Source organism: Pleurodeles waltl, chromosome 4_1 (assembly GCF_031143425.1).
Source record: "Pleurodeles waltl isolate 20211129_DDA chromosome 4_1, aPleWal1.hap1.20221129, whole genome shotgun sequence".
In the NCBI taxonomy this organism is placed as follows: Eukaryota; Metazoa; Chordata; class Amphibia; order Caudata; family Salamandridae; genus Pleurodeles; species Pleurodeles waltl.
In genome coordinates, this window is record NC_090442.1 from 389,682,651 (window position 1) to 389,696,047 (window position 13,397).

Genomic DNA, 13,397 nt, shown 5'->3' on the forward strand with positions numbered 1-13,397 from the left:
TGTTGTAAAAGATGTCATGAGTACTGTAATATCTGGGGTAATTAGCAGTGCATGCTGAGGGTGCAAGATACAGTTACTTTAAATAATAGCTACATTTCTATGGTTTATATGTTTAAAATGTGACCCTAACTATAACGGCCCTGTAACCTTTGGTTTCTTAAGTGAATTTCTATGTTTTTTTACAACTCTATTTCCTAACTATAATGTCCCTGTAACCTTTAGTTTTTTCAGTGAATTTGTATGTTTTTTTTTTTTTTACCAAAAAGTAATTTTAATTACTATACGTTAATCCAACCACCTCCCAAACCCACCCTAAACCCTAAAAACACCTTACCAGCCAAAAACCCATACCCACCCTAAAAACACCTTAAAGCCCAAAAACCCATACCCTAACCCCCCTAAAAATCTCTTGTCCCCCAAAAACCCATACCCACCCTAAAACCTATTTTTTTTCTTACCACTCTGTTAGAAATGGGGACTTTAGTTGGTAGTCCGTTTACACCCTGTCCAAGTAGACACCCTCACTCTAGTCAGGGTAAGGGAGTCACACACCCAAGTTAACCCTTCCTCACCCCCTTGGCAGCTTGGCATAAGCAGCCAGGGTTATCTCAGAGGCAATGTGTAAAGTATTTGTTCACAGACACAGTAACACAAGGAAAACACCACAAAAACACTGAACACAAGTTTAGAAAAATAGCCAATGTTTAACTGATTAAACAAGATAAAAATTACAAAAATCCAACACACACAAGTAAAGATATCACTTTTTAAGGTTTAAACGATTCTTAATCCTGAAGGATCAGTGGTTGTGTCCTTATAACACACAAGTACCATGGATGAGTCAAAACAAAGATGATGCAGGCCACAAAGGAGGTGCTGCGTTAGAAAAGCAAGCGATGCGCTGATTCTTTTCCTGCCACATGGGTGATGCGTTGATTCTTTCCTCACAAGAAAGGCGATGTGTGAAATTCTTACTGTGAGGCAACGTTGAAGAAGAAAATGACGTCCAGGAGTGATGTACAAAAAATCCAGATGCATAGCAAAGATGAATCTGTGCTTAAGCAGGAGATGCATTGAATACGCAGTTGTAAGACAAGCGCTGCATTGATTTTTCAGCCGTGATACAGGTGATGCAGTGATTTTTCTGCTGCAATGGCTCAGTGCGTGGAGTTTTCTTCAGGTCACCAGCTTCCACTCCCAAGGGCCCAGGGACTGGATTTCACACCACTTTGCAAGTCAGGACTCTCACCAGAAGAACCCAGCCACTGACAGATGAAGTCTTTGATGTCCCTGAGACTTCTTAACAGGAGGCAAGCTCAGTTCAAGCCCTTGGAGAACCTTGGCAAGCAGGATGTCCAGTCCTTTCACTCCCAGGGCAGAAGCAGCAGGCCAGAACAACAAATAAACAAGCAGAGTGGCAGTTCCCCCAACGGCACCCAGATCTTCTCCCTGGCAGTGTCTTCAGTCCAGAAGTGTTCTGAAGTTGTGGTCTCAGGGGCCCAATAGTTATACTCATTTCAGCCTTTGAAGTAAGCAAACATCAAAGGAAAGTCTTTGTAGTACACCAGACCCTGTCTTTCCTGCCCTGGCCCCAGACACACTCCAGGGGTGTGGAGACTGTTTGTATAAGAATAGGCACAACCCTATTCAGGTGCAAGTGTCAACTCCTCCCACCACTCTAGTCCAAGAAGACCCTTCAGGATATGGAGGGCACACATCAGCTCACTTTGTGAATTCACTCTAGACAGACACACAAACAGCCCAACTGTCATCCTGACCCAGACGTGTATTCCACTGCCAGTCAGAGACAGAATGGTTAAGCAAGAAAATGCCCACTTTCCAAAAGTGCCATTTGCAAATGTACAATTTAAAAAACAACTTTACCAAAGCATGTGTTTTTAAAGTGTGAGTTTAGAGATCCCAGACTCCACATCTCTGTCTGCTCCCAATGGGAAATGACACTTCAAAGATAATTCAAGGCAATCCCCATGTTACCTTAGGGGAGCGATAGGCCTTGCAATAGTGAAAAATGAATTTAGCAGAATTTCACTATCAGGACATGTAAAACACACCAGTGCACGTCCTATGTTTTTAAGTACACTGCACCCTGCCAGGAAGCTGCCTTGGGCCTAACTTAGGGGTGGCATACATGTAGTAAAAGGGAAGGTTTGGGCCTGGCAAGTAGGTGCACTTGCCAGGTCGAATTGGCAGCTAAAACTGCACACACAGACACTGAAGTAGCAAGTCTGAGACATGTTTATAGGGCCACTCCTGTGGGTTACTCCAGTGCTGCAGGTCCACTAGTAGCATTTGAGTTACAAGCCGTGGGCATACCTGGTGCACTATACTATAGACTTACTGGTAAATCAATTATGCCAGCCATGGATAAACCCATCATGAAGGAAAGTACAATCTTGCCTGGCATGTTACCCCCATTTTTACTTGTGTGTCAGTTTGTTTTTGCCTGTGTCGCTGGGATCCCGCCAGCCAGGACCCCAGTGCTCCTAGTTTGTGGCCTATATGTGTTCCCTGTGTGGTGCCTAACTGTATCACTGAGGCTCTGCTAACCAGAACCTCAGTGTTTATGCTCTCTCTGCTTTTAAAATTGTCACTGCAGGCTAGTTACCATTTTCACCAATTCTGATTGGCACACTGGAACACCCTTATAATTCCCTAGTATATGGTACCCAGGGTATTGGGGTTCCAGGAGATCCCTATGGGCTGCAGCATTTCTTTTGCCACCCATAGGGAGCTCAGACAATTCTTACACAGGACTGCCACTGCAGCCGTAGTGCAATAACGTCCACGTTATTTCACAGCCATTTTACACTGCACTTAAGTAACTTATATGTCACCTATATGTCTAATCCTCACTTAGTGAAGGTTAGGTGCAAAGTTACTAAGTGTGAGGGCACTCTGGCACTAGCCAAGGTGCCTCCACATTGTTCAGGGCAATTTCCCAGGACTTTGTGAGTGCGGGGACACCATTACACATGTGCACTACATATAGGTCAATGCCTATATGTAGCTTCACAATGGTAACTCCGAATATGGCCATGTAACATGTCTAAGATCATGTAATTGTCCCCCCCATGCCAAATCTGGTATTGGGGTGCCAATCCCATGCATCCCCGTGGCTCCAGCATGGACCCTGGGTACTGCCAAACTAGCTCTCTGAGGTTTTCTCTGCAGCTACCACTGCTGCCAACCCTCAGACAGGTTTCTGCCCCCCTGGGGTCTGGGCAGCCCAGTCCCAGGAAGGCAGAACAAAGCATTTCCTCTGAGAGAGGGTGTTACACCCTCTCCCTTTGGAAATAGGTGTTAAGGGCTGGGGAGGCGTAGGCTCCCCCAGCCTCTGAAAATGCTTTGAAGGGCACAGATGGTACCCTCCTTGTATAAGCCAGTCTACACCAGTTCAGGGATCCCCCCAGCCCCTGCTCTGGCGCGAAACTGGACAAAGGAAAGGGGAGTGACCACTCCCCTGTCCATCACCACCCCAGGGGTGGTGCCCATAGCTCCTCGAGGGTGTCCCAGACCTCTGCCATCTTGAAAGAAGAGGTGTGAGGGCACAATGGAGACTTCTGAGTGGCCAGTACCAGCAGGTGATGTCAGAGACCCCTCCTGATAGGCTCTTACCTGGTTAGGTAGCCAATCCTCCTCTGAGGGCTATTTAGGGTCTCTCCTGTGGGTTCCTCTTCAGATAACGAATGCAAGAGCTCACCAGAGTTCCTCTGCATCTCTCTCTTCAACTTCTGCCAAGGATCGACCTAAGACTGCTCCAGGAGGCCTGCAAAACCACAACAAAGTAGCAAGACGACTACCAGCAACATTGTAGCGCCTAATCCTGCCGGCTTTCTCGACTGTTTCCTGGTGGTGCATGCTCTAAGGGCTGTCTGCCTTCACCCTGCACTGGAAGCCAAGAAGAAATCTCCTGTGGGTCAACTAAATCACCCCCCTGCTAACGCAGGCACCAAACTTCTGCATCACCGGTCCTCTGGGTCCCCTCTCATCTTGGCGAGCCTGGTCCCTGGAACACAGGAGCTGGATCCAAGTGACTCCGACAGTCCAGTGGTCCTTCTGTCCAAATTTGATGGAGGTGAGTCCTTGCCTCCCCACACCAGACAGTAATCCTGTGTGCTGTGTGATCTGCAGCTGCTAGGGCTTCTGTGCACTTTTGCAAGGAATCCTTCGTGCACAGCACAGCCCTGGTCCCCAGCACTCCATCCTGCATTGCTCAACTCGCTGAGTTGACCACCGACTTTGTGGGACCCTCTTTTGTTGTGTTGAGACGACCGCGGTGCTCAGATTTCTTGAACGCCTGTTCAAGTGCTTCTGCGGGTGCCGCCTGCTTCTGCGTGGGTGCTCTGTCCTGCTGGGCGCCCCCTCTGTCTCCTCCTCCCAGGAGCGACCTCCTGCTCCTTCCTGGGCCCTGGCAGCACCCATTTTCTTCAACAACAATCCTTGAAGCTAGCAAGGCTTGTTTGCGGTCTTTTTGCGTGGAAACAACTCTGCATCCTCCAGCACGCGGTAGGACATCTTCTGACCAAAGGAGAAGTTCCTGGCACCTTCCACTGTTGCAGAATCTTTGGCTTCTTCCACCCGGAGGCAGCCCTTTTGCACCTTCATCTGGTGTTTAGTGGGCTCCTGCCCCCCTTGGACACTTGCGTGATTCTTGGACTTGGTCCCCTTCGGGACCAAGCGGTCGCAAATGGACTCGCAGTTACCATCCACTGGAAGTGGATGGTAACCCACTCGCAAACGGGAAGGGGTCCCCATGGGACCCCTTCCCCTTTGTGACTGGACCTAATAATAATTTTTCAGAGCAGGCAGTGGTCCAATGGACCACTACCTGCCCTGAAAAATACCGAAACAAAATGTTTCGGTTTATTTTTCAAAGTGCAGCTCGTTTTCCTTTAAGGAAAACGGGTTGCACTTTGAAAAAAAAAAAAATGCTTTATGTAAAAGCAGTCACGGACATGGAGGTCTGCTGTTCCCAGCAGGCCTCCATCCCCGTGAGTGCCCTGAGTCGCTATGGTCGCTATTGCGACCCACCTCATTAATATTAATGAGGTGGGTCTTTGCGACCCCATAGCGACTCGCAGAAGGTGTCTGAGACACCTTTCTGCATCCCAAATTGCGACTTGCAATTTGCGAGTCGCAGGGACTCTCAAATTTCCAAGTCACAATTTGGGAGTTTCCTACATCTGGCCCTATATCCTCTGAGATACTTTTGGCATATTGTCACTAAAATAAAGTACCTTTATTTGTGATAACTCTGAGTATTGTGTTTCTTATGATATAATGCTATATGATACAAATGGTATAGTAGGAGCTTTGCATGTCTCCTAGTTCAGCCTAAGTTCAGCCTAAGCTGCTCTGCTATAGCTACCTCTATCAGTCTAAGCTGCTAGAACACTACTAATCTACTAATAAGGGATAACTGGACCTGGCACAAGGTGTAAGTACCATCAGGCACCCACTATAAGCCAGGCCAGCCTCCTACACATCACCAATACAATTTAGACAGAGAGCACCTGCACTTTAGTAATGGTAAAGTGCCAGAGGTCCTAAAGCCAGCAAAAACTAAATTCACCACAGGCTCAAAAACAGGAGGTCAGAAGCAAATAGACTGGGAAAGCTTTGCAGAAAGGGCCATTTTCAATACATCTAAAAACCCATTCCCACCCTAAACCCTAAAATACCACTTGCCACCCAAAAACCCATACCCACCATAAACCCTTATTACACTTGGCACTCAAAATCTCATACCAACCCTAAATTTACCCTAGCCACTTAAGAACCAATACACACACTAAACCCTTATATTACAATTGTCACTCAAAACCCTATCCCTACTCTAAACTGTAAAATTACCCTTGCCACCCAAAACCCCATACCCACCCTAAACCCTAAAATTACAGTTGCCACCTAAGAACCCATACCCACCCTAAACCCTAAAAATGACCCTTGCCACCCAAGAACCCATACCCACCCTAAACCCTAAAAATTACCCCTGCCACCCAAATATCCATATCTACCCTAAAATTACCCTTACCTCCCAAAATCCCATACATACCCTTAAAAAAATGTGGCATGCATGGTTAAGCCTGCATGGTTATGGCATGCGGGGTTTAGCCTTCATTGTAAAGGTTGTTTCCACTAACCATAATTTTGTATGACAAAATGAACCCCCTCATTGTGTTCATTTCTCAATTAAATGTTTTAAGTTTTACCTACCACTTGACTCAATCAAGATGGCTTCACGTGTGCCATACTTTTGTCATAAGTAAGGCTGTTAGCGCTCTAGTTGTTCTTTAGAACACTCTGATAGGCTGCAGTAGAACACAGGGAATCAAGTGACAGGCTGCTCCTGTTGGAAGTGCATGTATTACTGAGAATATCAGACTTCATTCTCATATGGTTGTGAAAGATACTGTGACTGTACAGAAAATATGCTCTCATTTTAGCTTCTGGAGCACCTTCCGTTACCTCTATGGGAAAATCATGAGAAAACTGTATTCTCTCAAACATGATTCATGAAATAACAGCAGGGTAAAATCAACTTAGAACACATCAACACAATTCCTAAAATTTGTGTGGCACCATCAACAAATGATTTATATTGTAACCAAAATTTAAATTACCCTTTATACGTTCTCTTTTTTTGTGACCCTCAAAACCTGCCATTCACTACAATGCATTTCAATGGGGTATAGTTGTCCCAAGATGGTTGCCAGCACTTCCTGGTTAAAGTGGTGACAGCCAATCACATCTCACCATGAGATCTGTGCTTAGGCTCCGCCCAGATATACAAATGGGGATTTCCTTTAATTTCTCCTAAACTGCTGATCAGATTCACACAAAATAAAAAATGCACAATCTGTGGAACGAAATCTATCTTTCTGCCAAGTTTGGTGTAATTCCATCCAGCACTTCAGGCTGTAGTCATGATCAAAACCCCTATGGGAATTAACAAGGGGAAAGCACTTTATTTTTTACCCTCCTGCCTTTTTCTCAGCCCCTGCTTGACATATCACCCCAAAACATTCCTTGTGCAACAAGAATCACCAGCACACTTTTTTGGGAAAACTTTGTGAAGGTTTGTTAAATGAAGCCAAAGATATAGGCAAGTCAAAAATGATTTCCCTATGGAAACATGGTCCTAACTATAACTACCTACTGGCAACTGCCAGTAGGTATTAGACAGAGACACACACACACACACGCACTCACACTCTCTCAGTTAAAACATAACTGGGAGGCAGCACTCATGCATTCTTACAATTCAGGTTATTTTATCTCTAAGTAAAATAACCTGTACAGGTGAACAAGCTGTTTGCTAAAACATGTTATGTTCTAGTCATTCATCCATTCTATCTTCTGTATTGTGTGATTACTAAAAATCATTACAAACACATCAAAGGATAAAAGCACTGAAACCATGAATAGCAGTGGAGCAAACTAACAGCTTAGGTGCTCAAAACTGTGCCAGCAATGCAATATTAAAATTGGGCCACTGGATTAAAAACAAAATATAAAACTGACAGTTAAAGTGCTTGTTAAAATAAGGCATGAACAAGCCACACCCACCTCTTTGTGCATGACAATTGCCCAACCAGGATACTTTTAAAGGCAGCTATGCATAAGCCCGGGTGCGGATAGTCGAGACAAATGATCCGTACACTAACATAGCTAAATACATACAAGCTGTTAGGTAAAGTGCTGCATTCTGGTGTTCACGCAATAAAGTGCAGTGGGCCTTAACATAAATGCTCTTCCATGTCTTAAAACCAGATTATGCAGCCTATATAAATCGTGCACCTGCTGGTTTAACAAACTGTCTACTAGAAGTGTCACATGCGAGTTAGTATGTAAACTTGCATAATGTTAAAGAGCATAGTGCCCTGGTGGGGAACTCCTTCCGCAAACTAAGACCCTATAATCAAGCGCTTTGTAAACTTGCAACATTAACGTGGACGCTTCTCTGTCAGGGCGGTCATTCCACATGCGTAGTGTTAAAGAGCATGGTGCCCTGGAACTCCTACTGCAATCTGAAACCAAGATAGTCAAGTACTTTGTGAACATGGAAAGTATTCAAGTGCATGCTATTCTGTCACGGAGCATGTTCCCTATGCGGCTACAGATTGCACGTTGCACTGATGAAACTGAGAACAGTTAGTCATCCGTCCTCCTCATTTAGTGGACACCACGCAGACACCTTCCAGCCTCAGCCAAGAACTTCCCAGTCTGTGCTAGAACCTTTGGGATGGTGTTATGTAGATATATGCCAGCGCCTCTTTCCACATTCTTATACCATTTTGCAAGATCGTTCTCAAGTAAATTTGCTTCGGAGGAGCAGTGCAGGGCAGCAGCAAGCAATATGTGGGGCCAATTCGGAATGAAATTGGCACAATCTGTTTGCCCATGACCAGTGGGAATGTTCTTTTAATGGGACCTAAATTCCCATCTCGGCAGGTTTACCGTCCTTGTCAACGGTATATACTTTATGGTCTGTCTACCCAGGGCCGCTTTGAGATATGGTTGACAAGAGGTGACTACATGCAATATGGCAAAACCCTCTGTGTCCGGAATGTTTCTGATTTGTTCTTGCACGCTTATCGACCTTTTTAGTAAGCCCATTGTTATGAGAGGGTCTATTATGACTGCTAGGGACAGGTTCAATTGAAAGATGGCACTGTTCACAAATGTTCACCAGAAGCTCCATTTGTCCTGGAAAATCACAGTCAACGCTCCTCTCATTGAGTCGATCTGCTCTCAACACATGATGATAGTACTTAATTAGATCTTTTTTTACACTCAATATCTATTTTCACAAGATCAAACTCTAGGCTGATCAAAGTGCACCGGGTGAATATTTTCCTGTATGCTGCTGTGTGGCAGCGCTCTAGTGGCTCAGTGAGCATGCTCGGGAATGTCAAATGGCGGTACATCATCATCATTGGTAAGAGTATAGCCAGGAGTACCCTTCGGATTCCCTCTGCAGAATGGCTTTGTAGATTATCATGTAATTTAGTTAGTGACTATGTTGTCTTTCCTGCTTTATATTCAAGACCCTTGGCCTGCAAGGTAGGTTTGACTGTGTCTGACAATCAGACACCTAAATAATTATATTTGTTGGCGCTGCTAATGCTTAGCAGGCCCAGATGCCATTCCTACTGATGTTTCCTGGCTTTTTGCCCAAACATAAGGACCTTGGTTTAGTGCCATTTGCTATAAGGCATTCTTAACATATAGATGGAGTATGTCCACCGCCCTTTTCATCCTGATTCAGGTTTGGTCCAATAGGAGTAGATCAGCAGCATACTGCATGATGGGGACTCTAAAGCATTCTTACTTGGGCAGTAACATTCTCTTTCAACAATTTCCCACTCAAGTTGGCTGTGTATAAATTAAATAAGGTGGGAGCAATAACACATCCTTGTTTTAGGCCCTGTTTGTATAGTTTTTTTCCATAACATGTTTCTGTGTGATCATAGTCCAGACCCAGGAATCTGTGTACAGTGCTGTTATGGCTTTGCAAGTTTTATCCAGAGGGTGTTTCGATCTATATCATCAAATGTGCCACTATAGTCCACGAAACAAGCATAAAGTGGGGGCATTGTTGTTTCGATTGCCTTAGCACCCAGAAGCAATGGCAATAACGTTATCCATGGTAGAAGAGTTTGGCCTGAAGCCTGTTTGATACTGTATTATGATGATGTTCTCTTTGATCCAAACCTCCAGTTCATGTAGAAGCACTTTAGCGAAGGTCTTACCATCCGTGCATATCCAGTAGGGATATCAGCCTGTAATTTTCTGATTGGGAGTTGCCCCCCTTTTTATGTATAAGGTGCAGTATGGAGCCTTTCCATGAATCCGGGATGATGGATGATGAGATACATACGTTAGACTGTACATATAGGGTGCCCAGAATTTCCAATCTTTCTTAATGATACTCTCAGCTTGACTGTTTGGTCCCGGGGCTCCATTTTTCCCGGTGCCCTTCAGGATACTTGATGTCTCTTTTTCGGAGAGCATTATTAGGACCTCTACTTGCTGCTACCTAAAATAGAACGCGCCTCCTCTCAGTTATGAATTAACTGATCGTTTGTGGATGATTACAGTGGGGTGGGGTGGGGCTTGCCCCATTAGGCCTGCATCAACGTCGCCAGGGGCTCACTTTTCTTCAGCTGGTGTTATATATGTAAATGAGTATATATAATATATATATATATATATATATATATATATATATCATATATATGTATATATATATATATATATATATATAGTATATAGCGCTCAAATATCAATATTATATGGTGTCAAAAAGTAAGAATTTAAACTTTTAAAGATGTTTCATAGATCTGTTTAACAGAATAACTGAAATATAGTATTTTCAAGTAGGAGCACTTGTGGTCTATGTTGTCTTGAGGCATGCTGCTATGTACTATTGGGACTACTAAGCAGCCTTTTGGTTGAATGGCAAGGACTTCTCTGGCGACACTGGATCCAGGTGGCAACCCTTAGTCATTTTATGTAGCCTTTCCCTACTAGTACACAACGTGTTCTGAAGACCTATCCACTTGCCAGAGCAAGTTAAAAGAAAAGCCAGTTTTTGGTCCTGATTCACCCACTATCTTGTATATCTTCACTGTGAGGAGTATGAAACTATTTAGCATTGAGATTTCCAGTGCTTTAGTTAGGGTGACATACATATAGTCGTAACTACCTTCACTGTGTTCTCATCATAAGGAGTTTTTGCACTTTTTTCTCCAGAAGATCTAGTGTGCAACTGTGAACAAGGTATGTGGTATGAAGACCGAAAGTGGGGATTTTCTTAAGCAACACACTTCTGACTCACATGTGTCTTAGGGGATGTTGGCCAAAAGATTCTAAAACGAAAGCTGCGTATCCTTTGTCTCACAAGAGAGGAGTGCAACTGAATTTCAAGAGACAACATACCCTGTGAGCCCAGAGTCAGACGAATTCGCTGGCATGAATTACAAACCACAGTGTGTGGATACCTTAAGTGGAGATGCTAAAAGGATCCAAACAACCAAAAAGAAGGTCTAGAAATTCCAATAGAAAAAAAAATCTTAGAACTGATGGAATAAAAGCAATGCCTGGTCCTCCCAGCACGTCCATATACTACTTACTCTTTATACCCACGTACCTCCGTGGAATGAGGAATATTTGAAGCATCCCTGCGTCACCTTGGGCGTTCATCCTACCATAATAAGTATGCACAAAAAATAATAGGGGCCAACCTCACAGGCCACTGCTGCAAGGGGACCGGGACATGGGCCTCCCCGTGGAAGATATTTGCTACCTAACGTGTCTAAGGGCCTGATTCTAACTTTGGAGGACGGTGTTAAACCGTCCCAAAAGTGGCGGATATACCACCTACCTTATTACGAGTTCCATAGGATATAATGGACTCGTAATACGGTAGGTGGTATATCCGCCACTTTTGGGACGGTTTAACACCGTCCTCCAAAGTTAGAATCAGGCCCTAAGTCTTTTAGTCTTAGTTCAGGTCAAACTGTGGAACAGCGGACACCTTCCAACGCGACTGCCCCCAAGATAAGGTTTTACGAGCTGAGTGGTTCCTCCACACCAATTGCCCTGTGTTTATTCTGTCTTAGGTCTCGCCTACAGACAGCAATAGCGGTCAAAGGCCTAATGTTACTAGTTCCATCCTATAGCGTACAGACAGTGCAGAGGCTGGGCTTTTGGTCGGTCTCCTTCTGACACTGACTCGCCATTGTTTGGCTGGGATGCTCTTGAAGCCATAGAAAGCATTGATTTGCCAGTTTTTCACATCGGCTAGCCGGATGGGCAGGGGTTTAGATGACACACCATGGCATCTTGTCATATACAAAGCAATGTCATACCTTAACAATTATTTGTTTGTAGTCGCACTTCACATTCCACTGGCTCCAGCTGAAAGCAAAAGACGGTGAAAGAATAGCCAGTTGTTCGTACGCTGTCTTTTCCGTTTGTTCGTCCTGCAACACAAAGGTACAGTTTAAAGGAGTATTCTTAAATAGAGCATTGGAATGGTTTTCCATAAATTCTTTACAGTAACAGAAGAATGTAACGGAGAACAGATTTTTTTCTTTAAATCGGTTTAAATAATCCAAAGGAACATTTAGAAAACTGAATCATTACTTTGTGTGTTAACTTGAGCGTTTTGAAATGTTGAATCATAGTAGCACGTGTACCCTGTTACAGCAGCTGCAATGGTCGCAGGGGGTGTGACATGACTGATACGAGGACAGCAGGTGAGAGTTTCACCACGTAGGTAGCGGGTGAAGGGGGGCAGACTTGTCTCTGAAGATTAGTATTATGGGAATATTCAAATCTCGATTTGCAAAGAAGCACAGTCAAGACTGATAGCAAAAAATGTATTTGTTTTATTCAAACATGTATATGGTAACATCGCGATACATTGGCCGTCTAGACAGGACAAGGAGCGTACACATGTGGGGTACATCCACTTAAGGAATGATAGCATTCCCGGCATTTAAGCTTTGGGTAAGGAAGAACTACGGCAATGGTGGTACACGCCTGTGTCTGTAGGTTCAGTCACTGTCAGGGGTTTGAATGAAGTAAATACTGTCTGTATTAGGGCATTAGGTATGTAATAGGGCATCAGTATATGGAGGAAATTGGACCATGCAGTTCAATCTGTTTACTACTGCGCGGGGAAAACGAGGGGCCTGATTTATGAAAAGTTAACGCCGCCTTTGCGTCATAAAATAACGCAAAGGTGGCGCTAACTTTAAATATATTAGGCCCCTGGTTTTCCCTGAACAGTAGTAAACAGATTGAACTGCATGTACAAGATAGGTTACCCCGTCATCTGTGGTTCATAGTCAACATGAGCTCGTCTACAGATGAAGTGTATGGTATAGGGTCAATGCTGCACATAACACAAGCTTGCTTTATCTATGAGGTTGTAAATGTGATAGCAGTAATGATGCTTCATATTACTCTGAGCTATTTTGCACTTACATTAATAGCTCTAATGCTATACCCCTTTGTGGAGCAATGTGTACAAATGAAGCTTGGATTATGTTATAAGGGATGCCATTTGTGATATCATTTGGGATGTCAACAGTGATGTAATTAATGATGTCATAGAACATGTTATGAATGATGTAATATGTGAGGTAATAAGCAGTGCATGGTGGAGGTGCAAGTTGTATTTAGCTTTTCTAACTCTGGTGAATTTCTGCATTTTGTTTTTCAATTTCAAAATGTTACCTAATTGAACTTTACTTTAACCTTTGTTTTTTTCAGTGAATTTCTAAGGTGCATAACTTTTTTTTTTTAAAGAAAAACAGATCTTTTTATCACACCTAACTGTAATGTTACCGTAACCTTTGTTT

At 43.8% G+C, this 13,397-nt stretch overlaps 1 protein-coding gene across 2 annotated transcripts in view; it reads right to left on the reverse strand.

The window, feature by feature from the left end:
* Window positions 1–13,397, reverse strand: part of DNAI7 (dynein axonemal intermediate chain 7) — a 342,681-nt gene that overhangs the window by 36,399 nt on the left and 292,885 nt on the right. For both annotated transcript variants that reach the window (XM_069228584.1, XM_069228583.1), the window contains one exon: window positions 11,898–12,011. In XM_069228584.1, the coding sequence (XP_069084685.1) occupies window positions 11,898–12,011 (114 nt within the window). The remainder of the gene's footprint in view (window positions 1–11,897; window positions 12,012–13,397) is intronic.